The following is a 27,434-nucleotide window of genomic DNA, read 5'->3' as shown; positions in this document are numbered from 1 at the left end:
AGCTAGGCTTTTTTTATCAAAGGAAGAATAGAGGCTACTTTCCAGATTTTGGGAAACTGACCCGAATCAAATATGGTGTTAAACAAGGGGGTAAGGACAGAGCCTATGGCATCAGGGATAAGTTTGATCATGGACACTGAACAAGGGTCCAAAGGAGATCCAGATCAAGTCGCCATCAAGAGATTAATTACATCTCGAGTCTCTATTGATGTAAAGTCCTCCAATGTGGGTGTTGATTTGGTGGCAATGGGCGCAGACTTAACGAACACCTCAGTGTCCCCTGAAGGAGGAAAAAATGACTTCCACCTTTTGAAGCAATTGCAGAGGTGCTGTGTCAAAGATGCATGGTGTGTCAGCAACAAAATGTAGGAGAGAAAACATTGGTTACCATGAGTCATGTAGGAAGATCTGGTGAACCGTATAACTGAATGCAACTTGATTTTATTAAGATGCCTGCTTGCAATGGTCTAAAGTATGTTCTGGTAAGTGTGTGTTTGATTTCTCATTGGGTAGAGGTATACCCAACGAGCCAAAATTAAACTTTAACTGTGGCAAAACCTCTCCTTTGAGAACTCGTACCCCGTTTGGGATTTCCGACTTATTTGGACTCGGATAGAGGGAGACGCCTCGCCTCACGACACCCCGACTGAGGACTACCAGGGCCCTCTAGGGCCTCCCAGAATCGAATCCAGGCCAGGCTCCATGGAAAAACCACCGACGGGGGAGGAGACGAGGTGCGAAGTGGATCGAGGATCCGCAATTCATGTAGTGCCGAGTCTTTACAAGGCTCACCTGGTTTCCTATCAACACATATGCTGTAGGAGTCCAAATCTGCCTCGGCTGAGAAAGATTTCACAGATCATTCATCATATTCAGGGGAATGGCAGAGCCTTGATATATATTAATTAAATCCTTTACTAATTGAACATTAGGGCTGTATGGTATCTTAGTTTAATGCAAATGTTCTTTATGAATAACTAAACTTTGGATTTTAAACTGATTCTGCTGATTCGGTCTCATCATACCTTATGGGTAAATAATTAGATTTTTGAATCACTTATATAGTCATTGGGGGAGTATTCCTGAGTGTAATGAAATTGAGTTGATGATACAATTATCCTATTCCTGGCCCTCACTGGATAACTGTCCATCCTCCGAATATCCAGTCCCTTTCAGCGCAGAACAAAATCCATCGGAAGACCAACTGTGTGTAAAAGGTAGCGGGAGGTTAAGGATATATACACACACATATATATATATATTTATATTATATGAACATATATACACATAATACAAATATTACAAAATGTATTACATTGGGAAATGTAAATGCTACAACAGTATCACACAAACAAAGAGGTGTTTCCACACTTGGAACATCAATAGGTTGCTGGATCTTTTTAAATGGTGGCTGGATAGTAGTGACTGGTCACAGAATGTTCTCCAGGCTAGGGTGGCAATGTTTTGTCTCATATATTGTCTCATCTACTACAAAAGATTTAGAATGTCGGGGGGAGGGGGTTAGGAAATAGTCCAAAGGGTATTTTCTTGAAACAGGAATACAGATTACCAGCTTGTGAGGAGGACCTGGATATCACTCCGCCCATGACCCTTGTGGAAACCCCTAACATAGAGAAGCTACCTCTCGCTAGCCAGGGTCCAGCACAGACAGGGTTAACCTCCTTCGGCTCCTCTCCTTCGCAGGACCCAGAACGAACTTCCCGAGGTGTCGGCCAATGGCGGAAGACGTCGTGGGCTGTAGGGGCGGACCCTCGCGCTGAAAACCAGGAAGACACCGAGATAGAGGCGCGCGTGAGAAAGGTGCCGGGAGAAGAAGAGCGAAACAGTGAAGCAGACGGAAAGCCAGGACGAGAAGCAGACGGAAAGCCAGGACGAGAAGCAGACGGAAAACCAGGACGAGAAGCAGATGGAAAGCCAGGACGAGAAGCAGACGGAAAGCCAGGACGAGAAGCCGACGAAGAGCCCGGACGAGAGGCGGACGAGGAGCTCCAGCCCTCCGGAGGAAAAGGCGACGCCGAGCGGGAAGAGTGGTCCGAAGAGTGGTGGACACCCCCGGAGGACGCCATCACACCGCCACAGCTCCGGAGAGCTGTGGCTCCAGTGGTACGTGGAACAGGGCAGGGGAAAGAGACATAGGGAAGGGGAGGCGAGTCTGGGAGACTCGGGGCACTCAGGGACGTGTGGTGGTCACAAAACTCCTCTGTCGTACACATCATCCTATCTTCCCCGTTTTGTCTTTCCTTTTTTTTTTTTTCCCATCCTCTTTTGTGGGCCTCTGTTCCGGCGGTCGGTCCCTCACTCCCGTTCCACTTGGACATTATTAATTTGGATGTAGACCCTTTCTTCCTTTCCCCCCCCCTTTTTTTTGTAGAACCGGTCTTCCAAGGATTCTTGCCTGCCACACCCCTTCACTTCCTCAGTGGTGCTCTAAAACCAACGGTGGTGGAATATAACACGTTTCACGTTGGCCTACAACAGTCGAGGCAACCCTACTGATTGTCCTTTCCTTTTTCTTTTGTACTCCGGGGTTGTGCCAACATCGCTCCAACAACGGGAGAAGACCACCCCTCACCAAACCAACGGGAGAAGACGACATCCAAGCCCCAACCTCTATACCTCACCGCTTAAAGGATTTTGTTGTTTTGTTTGTTTTTCAATAAATGCAGCCATCATTCAGCCCTACCTAAGACCTCCTCGCTTTACTTTCCGCCCATCCCTCTCACACAGCTCTAGCCTGGTTTTGTAGCTGAACAAAAAGTGGGTGTTTTCTAGCTGAACAAAAAGTGTGCATTGTGAAATGTTTGCGATAGTCCAATCCTCAGCTGCAAATAGGTAAACAGATTTGATTTTTAAAATAGCTTAACTTCATTTGAATCTTTCGTACAGAAATGCTGAAGTGAACTTTGAATGATGTTTGCCTCTGATCCAGAAACAGAATGTAGATACATCGACATTTTATTAAGGTTAGGAAGGAGGGAATTAACCCTCCCTGCAGTAAAAGGCATTGGTTTTTGTTAAAGTGACAATAAAGAATTCAGATTAATTTGAGGGATTTTGGATATTGTCAATAGATCTTTTTTTTTTATACAAATTTGACTTAATTGCCCAGCTGTTGCATACTGAATTCCCATACTTTTTTCCTCTCATGGACGAAGAACAAATGAAGATGCACATTTACGCTGTTTTCAGAGAATAAGTCCCTCATTCTTCCTATGCTATGATTTTGTTTGTTGAGGTCAATATATTTCATGGACTTTCGTAAATAAAACTGTTTAGACATATATATATGTATATGTATATATATATATATATTCACTGAAAAAAACATAGGTTTCACACATGTTATACTTAGCTGGAGATTTTACTCATAAAAAACCAATGAAATTCCCCCGTTATAGTTAGTGCAGGCAACTATAACTCACGCGACCGCAATCCTCTGCTGATCCTACTACTGTATTTGGACACTTATTTGCCATGTCTTCTTCCATTAAATTTTAGCTATACATATATTACAAATATTTTTTTTTCATAAAGACACATATGTCATCAGCAGAGGATTGCGGTCGCGTTAGTTATAGTTGCCTGCACTAACTATAACGGGGGAATTTCATTGGTTTTTTATGAGTAAAATCTCCAGCTAAGTATAACATGTGTGAAACCTATGGTTTTTTCAGTGAATTTGCAAGGTTTTTTAAATGCTAATTCCTAACTATAACGTGTGTGAAACCTATGGTTTTTTCAGTGAATGTGTACGGTTTTTTAAATGCTAAGTTACTTTACGCCGTTCGTGGCGTGCGCGCCCACTTAACGCAGTTCGTTCCGTGCGCGCACGGTGCGCTTCGCGCACCGCGCGCCCACTTTACGCAGTTAGTGCCGTGCTACGCGCACCGCGTGCCCACGTTACGCTGGATGGGCAATGTACGCACGATGCGCTTCGCGCACCGTCCGCTCACGGAGAACATATTATGCCCTTCGTTATGAAAGGTAATCTATTAAATGTTCATATGGAAAAATGCATGGGAAAAACGCGTTTTGGGACCCCCCTTTTTTCTCAGCCCCCGCTTGACGAATCCCCCCGAGACTTTCAGGGTAGGAGCGGAGCGTAGCGCCCCATTAGTTTTGAAAATTTCGCGAGGATTCGTCGAACGGCGCCAAAGTTATTCCAAATAGAATGTTGCGGTTTTCCTATGGAAACAGGGTCCTAACTATAACTACCTACTGGCGACCGCCAGTAGGTAATATATACATATACATATACCTCTCTCTCCCTCTCTCATATTGTATGTTGCATTTCTCACTAGCTCGCAGATCTGAAGCCTCAAGTTCAACTAAGTCTCATCTATGTGTGACTAAGACGAATTAGGTTCTGATGGAAGCTTGGGTAAAGCTGTTAATTGCAGATGGCCATCACTGATCCATAAATGTTTTTTTTTATTTTTTTTATCGGATTTACTTTAAAGGTGGACCTCCACAACTGATGGACTGAAGGCAATGTTTTAGACTTTGTGTGTTAACTGAGAAAATATATATTGGTAAAGGGCAATGTCTTGAATAGCAACCCTATTAGCTCCCTGTAGAGGTTAAATAATACAAAGGCTAAGATGAAACATTGAGGGTCCTCGTTCCAAAAGGAGGTGTGGTAATTTCGGACAGTCTATCTGAAAATTTAGTTGTTAGTTTGTGAGAAATAATAGAAAAACTTTTCTTGGCAGTGTCCGAGATGCCCACATATGTTGATAGAGTACTGAGTAATAAAAAGATGGTCAACAATATTGAAGGTCCTTACTGTATGTCATACGCATGGTGTTGACAGCTCGGTGGATTTTGTACTGCACGGAGAGGAAGCTAGATATTTAGAATTGCAATGTGGTTTTTGAGCCTTTCATAAAATTTCGCCCAGGAAAGGCAAGTGATAAGTCGAGTATTTGCAATGCTCCAAGTTGGACTTTTGCAATATGGAGAATAATGTCCAATTTTCAAGGATGTTAAGAAGAATTTGGTTCAATGGGAGGTTGTCCTGATTCCTAGAAAGATGAAGATAGAAGTCAAAAAGAGGGACCTGATAATGGATAGTTGAAGTAGGTCATCAGCCTAAGATCTTGCCTTGAAAGACTGAAGGATGTCAGTTAAGTTACCTTTTGTAAGAGGCTAAATGGATCGTCATAGGCAAAATCCCAATGAGCTGTGAGCGGAGGATGTAGGTGTGCTGTGCGAGTTAACGTTATGTATGGTTTCAGTCTTTTTGATGTTATGTAGTGAAAAAAGAAAACCTACGGCTGCTGATAAAGGAGACCGCACTTCCTCATTCTGCCAGCTCTAATAAGACAGATTTTTTCAGGACATTAACATACCACAAAATTGAAAGTACATCATTTTACTGATCTCTTTTGCTGATTCCACTGAAGGATGTTTTTGGGAATACTCACTTTGAACTAAAATTAGGGTAACGGACCTGTCCCAACACTAAATGCATGGACGGTGGATGTGCAGTCTGAAGGCAAGGAATACCTATAAAAAAAATGTATTGCAGTATGCATTACAAATAAATGCTTATGAAATGCAAAACTTTACCTGCTCCATCTCCTTTTCCTTTTCTTTGAGCTTCTGCAAGTTAAGCACTTGAGTATTTTCAAAAGCCACTTTAAGTTGATCATGTTCACAATTTAGATGGATTTCAAGATGTCGCATTTGATCACTTCGTACCTGAGAAATCAAAGAAATATCTCTCACACAATGAAACTATTTTATTAACATTAAACAATAGAAACAGTTTGTGTTTAGTAAAATTGAGACCTTTCCTCCCGGGTACTATCACTAGTGCACTTTATGAACGTGCACTTACGTCATGTGCTGTATCTATGCTCTGGACAACAGGTATGGACACCTTAATGTTCATTTTTACAATGTAGAGTTTTGAACATTTAGCTAGAGTATAGATCAAGGATACATTGTGTACATATGACTCAATTCCTAAAGTCAATGTAGTTGTCTAAGGATGGCTTTCTGCAGGATCAACTCCACTATTTGCACCCACTTTTTGATGAAATCAGGTGCTGATGTGATGACTTCATCAGTGCCTAATGTATGTGATCTGACCTCTAAAAGTGTATTCCAGTGGGTACAAACTAACTAATCCTGATTGGCAAGGTTAAATTACATGTAAATCCCTAGCAACAGGTACTTATCAATGATATCATCAATGATGTCATAAATTAGGTCATAGAACATGTCATGATTGATGTAATATGTGAGGTCATAAGCAGTGCATGACAGTGGCACAAGTTATGGTTGGCTTTGATGACTTCAACTGGTGAATTTTTTTTTTTTTTTTTTGTTAAAACGATAATGTCACTGACATATTCACCTAACTATAATGTTACTTTAACCTATGATTTTTTTCAGTGGATTACTAAGGCAATTTTGTTTTTGTTTTTCAACAAAAACTTATCTTTTTATCACACTTAACTATAAAATTACTTCAACCTTTGTTTTTTTCAGTCAATTTCTTTTTTCTGTTTTAATGTAAAGTAATATTTTATTATTATATGTAAAGCCAAACCACCACCGTGCTTGGCGGAGGACTTGGCAACAGGGTCTGGCGGCCTACCCACCCAGTCTTATGCTGTGCATGGCCTTTTGTTGCACACGGTGTAGGGTGGGCCACAGGGCCTTGCTTACAGCCAGGCCCTGCGTCCAACTCCCTGCAGGCACCCACCACATGCTGCGCACAGCCTTTGGCAATTCGCAGTGGGAGGTTGACCACAAGGCTTGGTCTGCTGCCAGGCCCTATGGACAAATCCCTAGCAGGTTGGCAACAACACACCCTTTGGCGTAGGGATGGCATTCAGGCCTCGGGTACCCCATCCCCCTGGGGCAAAAACACATATTATACACACACACACACACACACACACACACACACACATTACTCACACACACCTTCAGATTTTCCAATGATTACACTGGCATATCATGTTAATCATTATATGAGAAGGAGTGCATGGGGGGGCCTAAGGGCTAGTCGAAAGGGAGAGGAGTGTGGATTGTAAGAGATATTAAAACACGCTATTTTGTAAAATTAAAATCCCCGGTGAAATCATACAGATCTCTTACAACGAAAGCTCATGTACCCAGCAGTTGTCTAAATAATACATTTAGTGGGGGGTGTAACACCCAAACATTCCCATGAAGCTACGCCCCTGCTCATGCCCGAGCTTTTTAGCTCCCAAGGATGAGTAACTAATAGAGGGAGGATGCCCCCCTCCCTGAGCCTAATTAAGCCCCAGGGACCCCATCTCCTGGGGCCAAAATGTAAATAATAGGGGACGGGGCATGCAATCCCCCTCCCAAGGCTTTTTCGGCTGAAGGACCCCATCCTTTGGCGCTACATTTAATAAAATGGGGTAGGGGGCTTTCGCCCCCCCTCCCCAAGGCTTGTTAGGCCCCTGGGACCCCAGCCCCCGGGGCTGAAATTTAAATAAAATTGTTACCCAACTGGAGTACTTTATACTGGTTAAAGGATCACAAAGTAATGTCTCCAGCGACCTTGTGTACATGTAATTTGCAATGTGATTGTTCCTCAAGCGTCTTCATACAGAAATCAGTGACAAAATAAATCCGACTATAGAGAAGACGACAGCAGGGCTACAGACCGAGTTGAATCTCCACCAAACAAAGGTACTTACTCTTCATTATATGAAGTAAGGGCTTCCTTGTTTGGTGGGGATGTCCTCATACTCCTCTGCCTTAAGAAAGCTCCATCAGAATCGACAGAAAACATGCTCGGTGACTTTCGTAAGTTGAGCATCAATCGGCCAGGAAAACGTTAGTAACACTGTTGCATACTATTAACGCGGAATAGGCAGGAGCTTGTAGGTGATTTTGCGCATTTGCTTAATCAGCAGTAATTAAAAGGGAACCATGGAGTCTGCCCTTAGACCAGGAGATGACAAGAAAGAACCCACTATCCTTGGACAGCAATTTCAGACGAGATGGTGCTCTAATAAATCAACAATGCATTCACCTCCATCAAATTGTTTTTCAACGTGGAATTGTAGAGAAAACACACTTGCCGACCTTCTTTTAAAAGAGGAGGGGGCCACGCAACCCCCCTGCCCAAGCCTATTTTAGCACCAGGGACTTTGTCTCCTGGGGCCACATCATTTAAAGGTGGGTGCCCCGGAGTCCACCGGTGGCACCCACCAAGCACATGTTGGGGGCCACAGGTGCAGCCCCTGGGCCCAGCCAGCTCCCCGTATGCTGCGGGAGACGCCATTACTCCCGCCGGGCAGGAGCAGCTATTTATGCTGCTTCCTCCAGACACAAGCAATCTGTTGTTCTGTTTGCCTAGGGCCAAAAATCGCTTGGGAGTGGGGCCCGCAACCCCCATAATAATTTAATTGGGCCACAGGGATGAGGTCCCCCAGGACAAAAACAGCTCGGGAGAGGGATCGCGCACCCCCTCCCCTTAATTAAACAAAGCGGCCCTAAGACTCAGTTTTTTTTTTTGCGATCCTGCAGGAGCCCCACAGGATCGCAACAAAGTTTTTCAAATTGTTTCAATTTTGAACCGTGAGGAGGCACTGCCCTAAAGCATTGGGAGAGCACTCTGCTGCTCTCTGCCCTCCAGCCTTCCTCAGGGCCCCTTCTTCCTGGGCAAAGAAAACACAAATGAGGCCAGCGTGGATCATTAACCAACTTTTAATTTAAAACCGTCCCTCCTCCAGTGGGCGTGTTTTCATCCAGCTTTCCCCTGGTGCATGATGGGGGATGGAGTTCGTCACGCTGGAAAATCTCCTTATAGTAAGTTCATTTGTGTTTCTTATATTTTCCTTTTCATTTTAAACTCTGAGTGAGTCACAGATAGAAAACGGTAGGCTTAATCCGCATATGGAGAGCAGCGCCGCGATGTCAGGCACAGTCCCGACGGCGGCCCTCTCAGCTAGTGATTGACGTATTCACCCTCTGACGGTGGTGCCTCTCCCCACGGCCGGGCAGCCGTGCAAGAAAATAGTCCAACAAATTGCCCTAAAGCATTGGGAGAGCACTCTGCTGCTCTCTGCCCTCCAGCCTTCATATGCAGCCTTCCGGTTTACCTGTGTATGTTAATCACAGCCGACGCGTTTCAGGGCTCAGGGCCCCTTCTTCCTGGGCAAAGAAAACACAAATGAAAAGGAAAATATAAGAAACACAAATGAACTTACTATAAGGAGATTTTCCAGCGTGACAAACTCCATCCCCCATCATGCACCAGGGGAAAGCTGGATGAAAACACGCCCACTGGAGGAGGGACGGTTTTAAATTAAAAGTTGGTTAATGATCCACGCTGGCCTCATTTGTGTTTTCTTTGCCCAGGAAGAAGGGGCCCTGAGCCCTGAAACGCGTCGGCTGTGATTAACATACACAGGTAAACCGGAAGGCTGCATATGAAGGCTGGAGGGCAGAGAGCAGCAGAGTGCTCTCCCAATGCTTTAGGGCAATTTGTTGGAATATATATATATATATATATATATATATATATATATATATATATATTCACTTAAAAAACCATAGGTTTCACACATGTTCTAGTTAGCTGTACATTTCACTTGTAAAAAACCAATGAAATTCCACGTTATAGTTAGATCAGGTAACTATAACTTGCGCGCCCACAATAAACTGCTGATGACGTCACATATTACATCACTCATGACATGGTCAGTGACATCACTCATCACATCAATGATGACATCTGAAATGACACATTGTGGATTGCGGTCGCGCAAGTTATAGTTACCTGATCTAACTGTAACGTGGAATTTCATTGGTTTTTTACGAGTGAAATGTACAGCTAACTAGAACATGTGTAAAACCTATGGTTTTTTAAGTGAATTTGCAAGGTTTTTTAAATGCTAATTCCTAACTATAACGTGTGTGAAACCTATGGTTTTTTCAGTGAATTTGTACGGTTTTTTAAATGCTAAGTTATGTATTTATTTTTTATTTTTTTTTCTGATTTTTCACCCTGCGCACACCCTGCCAGTAGATAGTTATAGTTAGGACCGAGTTCCCATAGGAAATCTGAAAATTCTATTTTGAATAACTTTGGCGCCGGTTGACTTATCTTCGTGAAATTTTCAAAACTAATGGGGCGCTCCGCTCAGCTCCTACCCTGAAAGTCTCGGGGTGATTCGTCAAGCGGGGGCTGAGAAAAAAGGGGGGTCCCAAAACACGTTTTCCCCATGCATTTTCCCATAGGACCTTTAGTCAAAGGTACAGCCCGGCTGAACAGAATTACTTGAAATTTGGCAAAGAGGTAGTCCTCAGGTTAGGCATGTGCCTTTTGCATATATGGTGTCAATCTGTTCAGTAGTTCCTGAGAGAATCAAAAGTAAAATCACTTATATATCTGGGCGGAACCTAACCACACATCTCACCGTGAGATCTGATTGGCTGTCAGCACTTCATCCAAGAAGTGTTGGCAGCCATCTTGGGACCAATATACATGATAGCACCTCATTAAAAAGCATTGCAGTTAATAGAAGGTTTTAAGACTTTAGTTACATTATAAATCATTTGTTGATGGTACCATACTCATTTTAGGAATTGTGGTGTGTTCTATGGTGATTTTACCATGTGAAAAAGCTTTCTGCTGTGATATCAAGGATCATGTTTGAGAGAAAACTATTTTCTCATGCTTTTCCCACAGAGGTTTGGAAGGTGATCTATAAGCTAAACTGAGAGCATATTTTCTGTAAATTCACATTATCTTTCTCAATCATGTGAGAATGAAGTCTGACATTCTCAGTAAAACATGTACATCCAACAAGCCCTGTGGTGCGTTTTAAGTTGGGGAAATAATTCCCCTTCAATCCTGAGGAACCTTGGGGGCCAACTAGCCCACCAGGTGCTTCCAGTAAGCGCCACTGCACTGCGTTGCAGAGAGGTGGTCTAGGCCGTGCCCCTTTTTACATCTCTCTGCAACGCAGCTCTGTGGCACTTACTGGAGGTACCTAGTGGTCTAGTTGGACCCTAGGGACCCTCAGGATTCAAGGGGACTTAATCTCCCAACTTAAAACGGCCACAGGGCGTGTTAACACAGTGGGGAAGTGAGGGGATGGGGCCTGAGGTGACGTGTGCAAACACGCCCTGTGGCGCGTTTTAAGAGGTAGTTTTAATCCCCTGCCCTATTATATACTAGGGGCTTACAGACGAGGTCATGCTGATCACAGGGGGACCCCAACGCATAGTGTTCCCTAGTGTATGTAGGTGTTTTCACTGTATTCTGAGTGTCTTTTAACATAGCACTGGCTCTAGGACTGGTTAGTCAGACTCAGTTACCACCAGTTTCCGTCTGAAAAAGTTGAGGGTACAGGATGATTTTGCAACAAGGCTTCTTTCTGCTCTTCTGTTTGTTCTTTCTGCACGTTATCCTTCTTCCTGCACTTTTCTTCGTCTTTGAGGACTTCTGTTGCTTCTTTCTGCACTTCTTTTTTTTCTTTCTGTGCGTTTTTTCTTCTTTCTTCACATGTCCTATTTCTGTAGGCATAGTTAGAAATTAGCATTTAAAAAACCTTTGAAATTCACTGATAAAACCATAGGTTTCAGGCACGTTATAGTTAGGAATTAGCATTTAAAAAACCTTAGAAATTCACTGAAAAAACCATAGGTTTCAGGGGCGTTCTAGTTAGCTGGACTTTTCACTCATACAAAACCATTGAAATTCCCCCGTTATAGTTAGTTCAGCTAAATATAACTCGCACGCCCACAATGCACTGCTGATGACGTCACATATTACATCACTCATGACATGGTCAGTGACATCACTCATGACATCACTGATGACATCTCAAATGACATCACTGATGACATCATCCTTGCTGATAGAGTGGCAGACCTCCTCTCCCCCTAATATAACCTTTGATACACACATTCAAAAATAGAAACTAACATTTTCAAAACAATGGACATACCAATATCAGTTACAACAACCTATTCAGTAATTCTAAGATCCACATACACATCCACTCATTCACCAACAGTCCTATACAGTCACTCATACATGTACTCACTCATCATATGTACTCATACACCTATACATTCTGTTACACAACGCCACTCATCCATAGAGTTACTCACACACAGTCACTCATGCTAATAAACAATCAAACATCCATCTACTTGCATATACAGTTATACACACACCACCACACTTACTTCTACAGAAACTTACACAAACTTAGTCTTTTAAACAATCACTTATAGAAACACATACGTATTCAAACAGGAACTCTTTCAATCTCTCACTCTCACATATACTCACTTATATACACCAATAGTCACATATACTAGTTTAAATCATATGTAGTTACTCATAAAGACACTATTGAGACAGTCATTTACTCACTAACACACCCATGCACACACTTATCCACCCATACAGTCCTGCACACATGCTGTCAACACAGTGAGTCACTCATTCATGCACCTATGCACTACGTAATACCCCCCACTGAACCATACAGACACTCAGACACTCATACTGATACTCAAAAAACCAACTAATAACCTATATAGACACTCATGTAGCTACTCACCAACCCATGCAGCCACTTATACACAAAGTGAGAGACTGATACAGATATTTACATATTTAAACATTACTCACTAAGCAATGTATTCACTAAGATACACTTGATCAGTCAGTTATGCAATCAATTTTTCAAAAACAAATCATCCATTTAGACACTTATATACCCATTTATTCTTCCATCGACCTTGAGATATACATATATAAAACATATGTAATTTTCAGAAAACCACACATTCACTGAATGAGGTCATCAGTGATGTCATCAGTGATGTTATTTGAGATGTCATCAGTGATGTCATGAGTGATGTCACTGACCATGTCATGAGTGATGTAATATGTGACGTCATCAGTAGTGCATTGTGGGCGCGCTAGTTATAGTTAGCTGAACTAACTATCACGGGGGAATTTCAATGGTTTTGTATGAGTGAAAAGTCCAGCTAACTATAACGCCCCTGAAACCTATGGTTTTTTCAGTATATATATATATATATATATATATATATATATATATATATATATATATATATATATATATATATATATATATATATATATATATATATATTTTACCTACTGGCGGCCAGTAGGTAGTTATAGTTAGGACCACGTTTCCATAGGAAAACCTCAACATTCTATTTTGAATAACTTTGGCGCCGGTCGACGAATCCTCGCGAATTTCTCAAAATAGGTGGGGCGCTACGCTACGCTCCTACCCTGAAAGTCTCGGGGGGATCCGTCAAGCGGGGGCTGAGATAAAAGGGGGGTCCCAAAACGCGTTTTTCCCATGCATTTTTCCATAGGACCTTTAGAACGAGCTACAGCCCGAACGGCTGAACAGAATTACTCAAAATTTGGCAGAGAGGTAGTCCCTAGGTCAAGGAAGTGCCTTTTGTAGGTTTGGTGTAAATCTGTTCAGTAGATTCTGAGAAAATAGCCTTTAAATCAATATATATATCTGAGCCCGCTTACGGTACGCTTACCGTACGCTTACGGTAAGCGTACGGTGGCGTGCGCGAGCGCGATTCTGATTGGCTCTTAGATCTTAGTAAACATTCGAATCGGCCGAAACCAGGAAGCGGCGGCCGCCATTTTGTGTATTTCACTCTGAAAAAAAAGAGTGAAAACAAGGAAAGGGGGCAATGAGGAGAGTTACAGACCCCCTAACATTTGTAAGGGGGTCAAAGAAGGACAGAAAAGTACAAAAAAAACATTTATTGATTTTAAAAAAAATCACGGGGTACGCGTACGGTAAGCTTACGGTAAGCGTACGGTAGAAAAAAAAAAAAAAAAAATGAAAATCAGATTGAAGTGTTAAGATATTAGGGGGCTCTAAAAAGAGCCGTTGTGTTTATGAAATGATTTTTTAGTGGTACCTACAAGTAAGTACCGATGCAGAGTCTAAGGTTCAAGAGGAAGACTCTGTTGCCTTCATCATTGAAGTGCACACCATCTCCTCTATAAATGTCTTGCATGTCATAACGCAAGTTGTTGTGGTAAATGGCACCCATACCATAGTCACGGAGGAAAGCAGAAACAGATTTGTTGACGTGCTTTCTTGCTTTGTCATCGCACCGCGTGCCCACCGTGCGTGCACGGCACTAACTGCGTAAAGTGGGCGCGCGGTGCGCGAAGCGCACCGTGCGCGCACGGCACTAACTGCGTTAAGTGGGCGCGCACGCCACGAATGGCGTAAAGTAACTTAGCATTTAAAAAACCGTACAAATTCACTGAAAAAACCATAGGTTTCACACACGTTATAGTTAGGAATTAGCATTTAAAAAACCTTGCAAATTCACTGAAAAAACCATAGGTTTCACACATGTTATAGTTAGCGGAAATTTTACTGATAAAAAACCAATGAAATTCCCCCGTTATAGTTAGTGCAGGCAACTATAACTCACGCGACCGCAATCTTCTGCTGATGACATATGTGTCTTTATGAAAAAAAAATATTTGTAATATATGTATAGCTAAAAATGTATGGAAGAAGACATGGGCAAATAAGTGTCTAAATACAGTATTAGCATCAGCAGAGGATTGCGGTCGCGTGAGTTATAGTTGCCTGCACTAACTATAACGGGGGAATTTCATTGGTTTTTTATCAGTAAAATTTCCGCTAACTATAACATGTGTGAAACCTATGGTTTTTTCAGTGAATTTGCAAGGTTTTTTAAATGCTAATTCCTAACTATAACGTGTGTGAAACCTATGGTTTTTTCAGTGAATATATATATATATATATATATATATATATATGTATATGTATATGTATATATCTCCACAGCAAATCTCTTGAATTTTTTTAAGAAAACACAGCCAGGGCTCGAATTCATGAAGCGTGAATACCTTTAATTCAAGGCAAACTCAAGAAAAAACGTCCCCGCGAGTGGCTAGGGAATCGGCAGCAGGAAGGGATGGATATATAGAGAATATATATATATATAGAGATTTTTTTTAATGCAGGACAGGGGACGAAGTCCCAGAGTCCTTTAAGGACTAGCAGCAACATTTTTCTCATGTTGCCAGCAGCCAATCAGGGCGCTCGCTCCTGCTGGAGTATGACTCCCACAAGAGAGAGATGGCCTAAGGGGAAAAAAGCTCTCTGGGCCAATCAGAATGCTCTGTTTTTCAACTGCCACCCTTGTGAGCCTCTCAAGGACCCAACCGTCCAGTTTTACAAGTATTTTTAAGCATTAATTTCTCAAAAACTACAAAATGGATTTACACCAAATCACTAAAAGCACAATCTGCGGACCAAGATCTAGCTTCCAACCAAATTTAGTGCACTGCTGTTCAGCAGTTTTTTGCGGTAGCGCTTCTTAAAGAAGTCTATGGAAAATGCATGGGGAATTTGCCTTCTGGAACCCCTCCTTTTTCTCTACCTCTACCTGACAAATCAGCCAGAAACTTTCCATGTGCAAACTAGTCAAACAGGAGCACTTTTTTGGAAAGTTTTGTGGACATTCATCAAACTGCGCCACAGTTATTAGCAACACAAAAAACGCATTTCCTATAAAAACACGGATCTAACTATACCAGGGAGGGAAGATAGACAGATAGATAGATATCATATTGCCGGTTGCCAGTAGGTAGTTATAGTTAGGACCTAGTTTCCATAGGAAAAGTGTTTTTTGTTTTGCCAATAACTTTGGCGCAGTTTGATAAATCCTCACGAAATATTCAAAACTGGTTTGCAACTCACTTCAGCTTCTGTCTTGAAAGTTTCGGGGTGATCTGTGAAGCGGGGGCTGAGAAAAAGAGGGAGACCCAAAACGCATTTTCCGCATGCCATTTCCCATAGGGATTTTAGACACAGCTACAACCCTAACCGCTAAACATAATTAGACCACATTTGGCAGTAAGGTACATATTGGCCCAGAGAAGTGCCTTTTTCTGATTTGGTGTAGATCCGTTCGGTAGTTTTAGAGCTATTAACCGAAATCCAAATTTGTGTATATAGGGATGCAGTTCCTCCGAGGATCTGACAGTCCCCGTGCTAAAATTTGATTGGCTGCCAACACTTCAACCAGGAAGTGTTGGCAGCCATCTTGGGACTTTGCTTCAGCAGAGTCTCACCAAAAACAACGGGGTCGTGAATCCATGGTAAATAAATAAATAAACCTCAAGCCCAGTCTCCCCTGCTTGTTTTATTATATCCCCGGGTGGGTCCAGTCCTGGGGGCATACAATAAAATAGTGCTTAGGAAAGCCCCAGGGACCACCACCTACCCGGGGCAAATATCTATAAATATATGCTGGGCCCATGCCCCCCGAGCAGCCCCAGGGACCACCACCTCCCCAGGGCTGAAATAAATGAATGTAGGGGGTCCATCGTGGACCCATGGCACAGGGACCACCACCTCCCCGGGACTAAATACTACAATGGAGGGGGGCCCCCTTGTGGAGCCATGGATTAACCTGGAGAACGCCACCTCCCAGGGCCGGCTCATCCTACCTCCCGAGGTGCCCACCCTCGGGAGGTAGCGGTTTGCTTTGGTTTGGTGGAAGCTGACAGCTCCCACCAAGTAAAAACAAACATAACTCCGCTGTCAAACAGCTCCAGCTTGCAGAAAGCAGAGTTTTTCATCTGTTTCCATGTGTGTAGGGAAACAGATGAAAACACACACGCACTCACCGACCCAGTGAGACCCTCACACAGTCACTCATACACGCACTGAGACACTCATGCACTCAGTCACACATTCACTCTAAAAGGTTACAGTTAGGAAATACAATTTAAAAGCCTTAGAAATTCACTTAAAAAAACTAAAGGTTACAGGGATGTTATAGTTAGGAAATAGAATTTAACAAACCTTAGAAATTCACTGAAACAACCAAAGTTTACAAAGACGTTATACTTAGGCTCAGATTTCACTTGTATAAAACCAGTGAAATTTAGCAGTTATAGTTACCTGAGCTAACTATAACGTATGTTCCCGCAATGCACTGCTTATGAACTTACATATTACATCACTCCTCACATGGTCAGTGACATCGCTGATGACATCTCAAATTACATCACTGATGGCATCATCTACAGTACGGCTCAAACACCCACTCACACCCCCATAGAACCTCTCATACACCCACTCCCAATGCTACACAACCACTCACATGCCCATTCACAGACTCATACCAGTACTCACACAACCACTCATCCATAGAGCCCCTCACACATTTACTAACTCACCCATACAGCCACTCATGCACCCACTCACTCACCAATAGAGCCACTCACATATCCAGTCATACAGACACTTACACATGCACTCATACACCCTTACAGCCACTCACACACCCACTCAATCACCCATACAGAATCTCACACAGCCACCCAATCACCCATGCAGGTACTTACACACCAACACACTTAACCATGAGGCCACTCACTCACCAATACAGCTACTCACAAACCAACTCACTTACCCATACAGCCTCTGACAGCCACTCACCAATGCAACCACTCGCACACCCACAGAACCACTTACATACCCATTCACACATCCATACAACCACTCACAGACCCACTCACTCACCATTACAGGTACTCAGACATTCACTCTCCAATACAGCCACTCACACCAACTCATTTATCTATACACACACTCAAACACCCACTCACTCACCCATACAGCCACTCACACGCTTATGCAGCCACTCACACAGCTAACTCACCCATACAGCCACTCACACCCACTCACTCTCCAATATAGCCACTCACATATCCACTAACATATCCATACAGCCATTCACACACCAAAACAACCACTCAGACACCCACTCACACACTGATAGTCACACAGCCATTCAAATGAGATATGTTAGAAATAGTATGACTAATTACTAGTACAGTGAAAATAGTAATTTAACTTATGCTGTACCTTAGTATATATCTTTAAGTCTCAAACATTTACGAAACACACTTACGGAATGATATCATGACTGATGTCATTTGAACACGAGGCGCGCACAAGACTGGTGGGGCGGCGGCCTTGCTGGTTGGAAACGAGCTCAGGGCCTTCCATCACACACCTGAGTCGCGAAGCACGTTATCCTGCACCCGGGCGCAAGCACACCAATTGCGCCCTAAACACATCGGACGTTGATCGCGAATGCCCACGGCACAACACCTTGTAATGGGCCGCATGCGGGCCAAGATGCAGCAAGGGCAGCTGCGCACTGTTGGCCTGGATCCTCCACGTCCGCGAGATGATGGTGAAGTGGAGCCGACGCCTGCAGCACTGCCGGCCAAGTTGAACTCGGTCCTTGCGGCAGTTGAGAAAATAGGTGCCGCATTGGAACACACAAGGACGTCTCTGGAAACCAGGATCGACAAGGTTACCTCAGACTTCACGCTCCTCCACGCGGACCATCGCAAGCTGGCTGACAAAGTTGCCACCCAAGGCCAAGTGATTGAAGAGCTTCAGCCGGTCACTCGCAGCCATGCTTCTGCACTGCAAGATGTCATAGAGCGCATGCATGCTCTGGAGGACAGAGCGGAAGACGCGGAAGGGCGTTCTCGCCGCAATAACTTCCACACCATGGGCCTGCCAGAAGGAGAAAAGGGTAGGAACCCAGAGCAGTATGTCGAGACCTGGCTGCGAGAGCTTATGCCGCAGGGAACATTGTCGAAGCAATTTGCGGTGGAAAGGGCCCATCGGGTGCCCGCATGACAACCTCAGCCAGGAGCCAGACCGCGCCCGTTCCTGTTCAAACTCCTGAACTACAGGGACAGAGAGGCGGTACTGCGAGAGACCTGAAAAAACTGGGCAGTCTCACGGTAGGCAGCAGTCGTGTCATGCTTTTCCCCGACTACACCGCACTTATGCAACGACGTAGAAGCAACTACATGGCGGTGAAACGGCAACTCCGGGAGCTGCAGATACCGTATTCGCTGCTGTTTCCTGCCAGGCTGCGAGTGGTGGTGAAAGATAAAGTTCGCTTCTTCGACTCCCCTGCGGAGGCATGGGACTGGCTCGAGACATCAGGATTATGGACGGGGACCAGGCCGACGGACCCCAAGGACGACATCTCAACAGGCAGGAGGCCCAGACGACGTGGACGACGAAAGGCACTGCACGTGGCGGATCCGAGAATGGCGGCTCCCAGTCTGGAGAAAATGCAAATGGAGCGTCAAAATGCGCTGGCAGCAGTCGCAACACTTAGCACTCCGAGTGCTAAAGACAGGCTGCAATCCTTCGTGCAACCCACGGTGGTGGTGAGTGGCTCGTCGTCACCGTCCAATGACATCTCAGATGACATTTGCCTACCGGTTGTCACCCCACAGACGGCTGATGGTATCCTGGGATGAGAATGCTGACAAGCTGCACTTTGAGGTGGACTATCCAAGCAAGTAGACAATTGTTGTTAATGTGGCTCCATTCCTGATATGTGGCTGATGGTATCCTGAGATGAGAATGCTGTCACGCTGAACTTTGAGGCCGACTATATACGCAAGTAGACAATTGTTGTTAATGTGGTTCCACCCCTGATATGTGGGGGGTGGTAGCGGATCAACATGGCTGTTGGCGGTACATTCCGGTTGGTTATTATCGGGATACCACCACACTCGTTGCTGAACGGCCTGTGGTAGATAGGTGTTGAGACTTCTAGCTTCACCCAGGTGCCAACCAGCCCACAGGCTATGCTGGTGAACTTTCTAGATGGCACACCACTGACGCGGGATAGGGAGGGGACAACCGCAACAGAACGCTGACAGCGCACGCACCCCATTAGGCCGCACCTTGACCTAGAATCCACACATGCATGGTCACAAAAGTTTGGACGCACAAAGTTCGCCCTGGACGTTATGTTGTTTATGGTTGACACATTCTTAATGTTACAGCAGACCGGTGCACTCACGCCCGACCACACTCCGCACCCGCCAGACTTGGTCCCGCCCCTGACCTCCCCGCTGCCCAAGCAATCTCGCAATGGCGCGCGTTAACGTGATCACATGGAACATACGCGGCATGCATACTTTCACATGGCGGTTTTCCATATTTGCTGACCTCCAGAGTCACTCGGTAGGAATCGCCCTCCTACAGGAAACACACGTCACAATCGGAGTTGGAGAGACTGCACAAGAGCTGGAGGGGGCAAGTGTATGGTACCGTGTATTCAGCCCATGCTAGAGGCACGCTCATTTGGGTGCGAGCGGGCGTCCCGTTTGTTGGTAGGGCCTCGGTAATAGATCCTGAAGGCAGATACACTCTAGTACAGGGCACGCTCAATGGTCAATCAATATTGTTGGCCTCGATTTATGCCCCGAACACTGATCAGACAGCATTCCTCACGCGGCTCTCACAAGCGCTGACCCCCTATGCTGGGCTCCCCTGGTTCCTGGGAGGGGATTTTAACTCTGTACTTGATGTGTATCTGGATAGATCCTTTCCCCCCTCCGCACAACATCAGCTGTATCAAACACGCAGGCGCTCATGGGCTGGCTTTCTCACTGGGCGTTGCAAGATATGTGGCGGGCCCTTCACCCCTCTGACCGTATCTATTCATATTATTCGGCAACGCATGACTTGCATGTGCACCTTGACAGGGTGGTGGGATCCCAGTCTCTGCTGCCTCTGGTCGCGAAATCGGAATATTTAGGGCGAACACACTCCGATCATAACCCTTTGTGGTTCCAACTTAGTTGGGAAGCCGACCGGCCCCCTATACCCACATGGCGCCTCCAACCTGCTGCGCTGGAGGACCCAGAATTCCGCTCCTTGCTAGAAACTGCCATTCTTTCCTATTTTGAGTTCAACGAAGGCACAGCAAGTGATGCGCTGGTGGAGTGGGACGCCCTCAAAACAACGCTCCGAGGGCACTGTTTGGGAGCCACATGGAACGTAAGGAAGCAGCTGGCGACATCCATCGCCAGCCTTGAGTCGCTTCTTCCACAATATGAGCGCGAGGGGGAAGGAGGGGGCAGACATTCCAGCTGACTTGAGACCCTTCCGACGCAGCACGCGGAGCTCCTGGAACGCCTACAGTGCCATAACTACGCAGCCCACACGGTCCGCAGACAGGGCGGGCTGCTTGCTCACCTGACTACTAAAGCAGGAGAGCAACCGCGCTCCGATTACAGCAATACACACGCCGGAGGGGGACCTAGTGTACACACAGCGGGAAATTCACAGGGTCTTAGTGCACCACTACACTCAATTGTATCAGTCAAGAGTCTGCTGTGCGGACCGCGACCTGGAGAGGTTCCTTGCGCAGAGCCAACTACCCACCGCCTCAGGGGAACATCAGGAGGCACTTAACTGCTCCCTCACCTTGGAGGAGATAGGGGACGCGATCTCATCTATGACGTCTGGGAAAACACCGGGCCCAGATGGCCTGCCCACCGAGTTCTACAAGGCCTACCGGGAGTCTCTGGGGCCGCACTTACACACACTCTACATGACAGCGTTGGAGAAAGGCACGCTGCCCCCCTCACTACGTGAGGCGTACCTGGTGTCACTACCCAAGCCGGATCGGGATCCTACATTCTTGAGCTCCTATAGGCCGCTAGCGCTTCTCAATGTGGACTATAAGATACTCCCCAAAATTCTGGCGAAGCGCTTGGCGCCAGTGGTTTCCAACCTAGTCCACAGTGACCAGAATGGATTCGTGCCCAAACGAAGTACGTCACTGAACCTGCGGAGATTTTTTAGGGTGGCCGCGGACAGTGTGCGAGAGTGGCCAAGGGCGGGTTGCTTAATACTAGACCTTGAAAAAGCATTTGATTGCTTAGAGTGGGGCTATCTGTCGACATTGTTGCAGCGATACGATTTGGGGCTGGGATATCTGCAGATGGTGGGCCTCCTATACAAGAATCCTACTGTTCGGGTAAGACTGGGTCCGTACATATCTACTGCTATACCAATCAGCAGGGGCACCAGACAGGGGTGCCCACTATCACTGCTCCTGTTCACGCTGGCGATCGAACCCCTTGCGGTAGCATTGCGCGACACTTTGGGAGACGGGATACCCTTGGGTGATGCGGTACATCAGGTATCGCTATATGCGGACGACCTGCTAGTATACGTATGAGATGTTGAAGACATCCCAACCCGGTTGGCCCGCATTCTCCACGATTTTGCCGCCATTTCGGGACTTCGGGTGAACGCCACCAAGTCGTGTCTTTACGCGTTTGGGGAAGGGCAGCACGGCCCGGGATACACGCTCAACGGCACGAGAGTACAGTGGAGAGGGGACACCTTCAGATACCTGGGAATCCAGATATACCGGCAACCAGCGAACCTCTTTGATGGTAACCTGGGGAGGGCACTTACGGCCATCAAATCGCAAGTGCGCTTCTGGAACACACTACCGCTAACAGTCAATGGCAGGGTAGCTTTATCTAAAATGGTGGTCCTTCCCCGGCTATTGTATTACTTTGCCAACCTGCCCCTTTATATCCCCGCGTCTTTCTTCGCCGCGTTGTCCAGACTGCTCAGGGACCTCATATGAGGGAGCGGACGACACAGGATGACGTTGGCGAAGCTATATCTTCCTGCGGCTCAGGGGGGGCTGGCATTACTACTTGGCTGCACAACTGCAGTGGATTGCCCGCTGGTTAGCGGATAAGGGTCGGGAAGACACGGCTTCTACACTACCCCCACGCTCTTTGGAGCAGATACTGACACTGTTCCACCTGGCTGCCAAGGCTGCGGTGCCAAAGCCGCTCCTCTGGCGGAAGCGTACAGATGCTACCGTAGGAGTCTTTACCTCACCAGGGCCCTGATTCCTTATGCACCGGCGTTGCCCATGGAGGGCTCCCCTAGTGGGAGGGGGACACTCACCCCCACCATGCTCGCAAGCTGGCGGGATGCTGATATACAGACTATGGGAGACCTGTACCGCGATGGCACACTCATCCCATGTGACTCCCTAGTTGCAGATAAGGGATTACCGCCGGGGCAATTCTTACTCCACCGCTCACTAATCGCGACCCTGACTGCAAAATGGGGGCACATGTCCACAGAACCCAGCTAACGCCTTACCATTCAATATCTACACGTTATGGGGAGAGGTCGTCACCTGATCCGTTGGTTCGCGGCGTCGCTACGCACTCATGCGGCGATTACTCTAGAATCCCTTCGACGAAAATGGGAGCTCGACCTGGGGAGGCAGCTAGAGGACAAGGAATGGGAACGGGTAATGGAAAGCCCAGTGCGCATACCCAGAAATATGAGGTTTCGGCAAATACAATTGTTCATCGTGCACAGGGCATACCTCACGCCTGAAATGATCAATAGATACTTTCACCGCACTGATGCAGTGTGCCCCAGATGTGACGAGCCCGGGGTTGGGCTCATCCATATGTTATGGAGTTGCCACAGGATATACACATATTGGCACACAATCAGTGAGCTGTTGCGAGTAAGCACGGGGGTGACATACCCTTTGACTGGATGGTGTACCTGCTGCATCATTTTCGCAGGACCCCAGCCACAAAGGTGACGGCCCGGTTCCTGGACCTGGGATTAGTGGTCGCTAAGTGACTCCTCACCAGGAGATGGAAGGCACAAGACCCCCCCCCCATATACGGGCCTGGAGACACTCGCTCACTGCATGGGCCAGGGCGGAGGGGACAGCTATACGGCGGGAAGAGACCTTGGGATTGAGGAAGGAACCTATGGCTGCCAGGTGGGAGGGACTGCTCGAAGCGCTCCTGCAAACGGCAGAGATAGGTACAGGGGAACAACCTGAGGAGAGGGGCGAAAGCGCAGAGTAGGAAATGAGGGCCGTGTCTGGGGGAAGCTGTGGTGTTTCATGTACATCTACATCCTCAAATTGCCACTACGGGCGATCAGCGTGGATGCCGTCATGTGAGGGTGACAGCCAGACTGACATGATGTTTTACCCAGCCTCCTCTTTAGGTCCTTTGAAAGCTAGGGTAGGTAGGAGTGGTCCCCTATGGGGGCCTAGGGGGGAGTTTGGAGTCCTGATTGGAAATAGGTTTGATGTTTTATCTGCCCTAGAGGAGTGTGATTGACAACAAATCACTCCTAATCACCATACCTCAGTATCTGTTCCCAAAGGTATTAATCATCCTGATCTAGGTATGAAGATGGTTGACTTGGTGTATGAAAATTTAAATGTACCCAATCACCCTCTAGAAAGGATTATAGTAAATAAACTCCCTTCTGATGATAGTTTAAAATTACATGGGAAAAATGGGGTTAATGAGTCAGCACCGATGATGGGGTTGACCACGAGCCATGGTTCTCCCCCTACCCAGGATGGTTGTCCTATGCTAAAGGATTCTTGTACCTATAGACCCACAGTTTTAAAGTTACTATCTTGGAATATCGCAGGTTTGGGCTTTAAATTAGCACTTCCTGAATGGTCAGATTTTATTGAAACTCATGATTTATGTTTTTTTCAAGAACCTTGGGCAATAGCGCCCGTGTTTCATCTGGGGTATCTTACCTTTCAGGTTCCAGCGGTAAGACAAGAGAAGGGCCGTCCAATGGGGGGTTTGGTTATTTGGGTACGGCAGGCATTAAGGTGCAAAATTTCACAAATACCCATAAATAGTATTGATATCCTTGGGATAAAAATCACACCAGAACAAAGTCATAGCCTATACATTTTCAATGTTTATGCAAGAGGTCTGGCTGGTGGGCAACGTTCTTACGTTGTAGCTGACCTGGAAAGGTTGCTGGATGATATACCAAGGGAAACTAGTCCGTTGGTCGTGGGGGATTTCAATACCACGTTTGAACCCCTAGGGCCAAAGGACCAATGCATAACGGAGGATGAGGATGCAAAATGGGGTATACCTACACTTGAGGCTGAGCCAATTAAAAAATGGACAGAGGCGGCCATACAACTGAAAGGGTTGTGCATTGGGCATCAGTTGAGGGCCGCAAATGGGCGAACGTTGTCTGATAAGAAGGGGGCTAATACTTTTAATAATGGGCGTAGGGCGAGCCGTATTGATTATGTTCTAGTAAGCCTGTCTATGTGGCATTGCGTTAGGGACATGCCATTGTTACTCGAGTAGAAAGTGACCATGACCCACTCATTGTCACAATGGCCGGGTTGCTAGATGAAGCTATACCAACTAGGTCAGTGGCAGGGGGCAGTGACTTGGTATTGACGAACGATACACGACACTTGAGATGGAAAAACGTTTCAAGATCCCAGGTATCGCTCGCAATGATGAACAATGAGGTGGATAGGGTATTAGAAGCCTGGGGATCTCGTGAGAGAAGCCAGACTCCCCTGACCCATATTACCGAGATGCACTCAGCACTGTTTGAACAATTAAAACTGTTTTTTTGTAAACCTGCTAAGAGTAGTCAGGGTAAGAAGAAGAAAATCGATGGATGGTTTACTGATAATTGTCAACAGATGTGGAGGAAATTGGGGCTAGCTTTAGGCGAAGGAGACCCAGCAAAAGTAAGGTTGGCACGGGACTCCTATAGAAGAGCAGTTAAAGCAGCCCAAAAACTATGGGACCAGGCAAGATGAATGGAGCTTAAAGAAGCATGCGTGTCACGAAACCCTAAAGTATTTTGGGATACGTTTAAGTGGGAGAGGGGGGGGAGATCCAGGACGCCCCGCAGAACAATGTTGCCCACCATCTATGGGTGGAATATTTTAAACCCCAGTATGCTTCTTTGGAGGATGATCAGACTATGGGTCCTATCGAACTAACTTTTTTCTCTGGTGAGGTGTTCACGTTAGTGGAAGTAGATAGGGCCTTAGATACTATTATCCCTAGCCGTGCCCCCGGAATGGATAATATCCCTGGAGATGTGTTTTTAAATTATAAATCCTCATGGCGCCTGTATATCAGATATTTAGCAAATGCTATTGCATGCGGGGCTCCAATCCCGGCCTCCTGGAAAGGGGCCGAGATAATACCGGTTTTTAAGAAGGGGGACAAATCCGTTGCAGCTAACTATAGACCAATAAATCTCATAGACTCCATCCAAAAGATCATGGGTAGACTGATTCTACAAAAGCTGCAGTCCTGGATGGATGATGAACAAATCCTTACCCCACTGCAGGCGGGTTTTCATCCCCTTACAAGCACTATCGACCAGGTCTTCCGTTTTATTAACATCTATTGGAAGACAGTCGTATTGGGGAAAGGGGCCCTGTACGCGGTATTTGTTGATCTGAAAGCAGCCTTCGATTTGGTGCCACGACGTAGGCTGTGGTGTGTCTTAAGTGAGATGGCGCTGTCTGCTGAACTGTTATCTTTGATCGTCCGCTTACATGAGGATAATCATGCGCGGGTCCGGTGGGGGACCAGGGGTGAGGTCACCGAGTCATTTCCTGTTGACAGGGGAGTGCGCCAGGGTTGCGTGCTTGCGCCTACCCTGTTTTCGCTCTTCGTTAACGGGGTGGCCGATTTCCTCTTGGAAACCCCCACCGACGCCCCTGTGCTGGCGAAAGAACATATACCTATCCTCATGTTCGCAGACGATACTCTGATAATTTCCAAGACCCCCAGTGGCTTGCAAAAAGCCCTAAGTAGGTTTGAGGACTTTTGCACAACTCTGGGCCTTGTAATTAATACAGAAAAGACAAAATGTATGTCATTTAATGAGCACAAATCCTTCCGGGGCAAGGTATACATGAATAATGTACCTCTTGACAAAGTTGACGCCTTTACTTATTTGGGGGTTACGCTACAGTCAGACATGAGTTGGTCTAACCAAATTAATGTAGCTACCCTAAAGCACAAACAACAGGCTGGGATTCTTGCAGTTAATTTTAAAACTTCTTTCTCCAAACCAATTAGCCCATTGATGGAGATTTATGGTATGAAAGTCCTAAGCTTCACTCTGTATGGAGCGGAGCTTTGGGGGTTTGAGAATTTATCTACCATAACTGCTGCTGAAAATTCATTTTTGCGCAAGGTCACCAGCGTCCCAATAAGTACACCCATGTGTCCATTATTGCTTGACTTGGGAAGGAAAGCAGTAAGGGATTTGGCGGAACTTCGCCCTCTTTTATATTGGCGAAGATTGTGGTGCACAGCTGAACTTTCGCATTATGCAAGAGGGATCAAAGATGTAATGGACACTGATTGTTTCCATAGGATTAAATGGCTAGGGGAGATAAGGCTGTTGTTGGTGAATTTAGGTCTGAGAGAACTTTGGGATGATCCCCAAAATGCTCCTTTTCCATCAAAGAAGATATTGAAGGAGAAGTATTGGGACATGGTAATGGCGTCAGCACGAGCGAAGGGTGCAGTAAAACATCTGACAGGTCGGTTCCTTGAACTGAAGATAAAGCCTGTATTAGAACATTATTGGGACTCTATTGAGAAACCTTTAGACAGGAAGTTATACTTCCAATTGAGGGTTGGTACCCTACCTGTTAGGTCATTTACT

The 27,434-nt window shown here is 45.8% G+C and overlaps 1 protein-coding gene across 3 annotated transcripts in view; it reads right to left on the bottom strand.

The window, feature by feature from the left end:
• CCDC18 (coiled-coil domain containing 18) overlaps nucleotides 1-27,434 on the bottom strand; it is a 1,105,805-nt gene that overhangs the window by 729,287 nt on the left and 349,084 nt on the right. For all 3 annotated transcript variants that reach the window (XM_085602201.1, XM_085602202.1, XM_085602203.1), the window contains one exon: nucleotides 5,593-5,724. In XM_085602201.1, the coding sequence (XP_085458327.1) occupies nucleotides 5,593-5,724 (132 nt within the window). The remainder of the gene's footprint in view (nucleotides 1-5,592; nucleotides 5,725-27,434) is intronic.

The sequence above is a fragment of the Triturus cristatus genome, chromosome 4_2, assembly GCF_964204655.1.
Source record: "Triturus cristatus chromosome 4_2, aTriCri1.1, whole genome shotgun sequence".
In the NCBI taxonomy this organism is placed as follows: Eukaryota; Metazoa; Chordata; class Amphibia; order Caudata; family Salamandridae; genus Triturus; species Triturus cristatus.
This window is presented reverse-complemented; position numbering and strand designations above follow the sequence as displayed.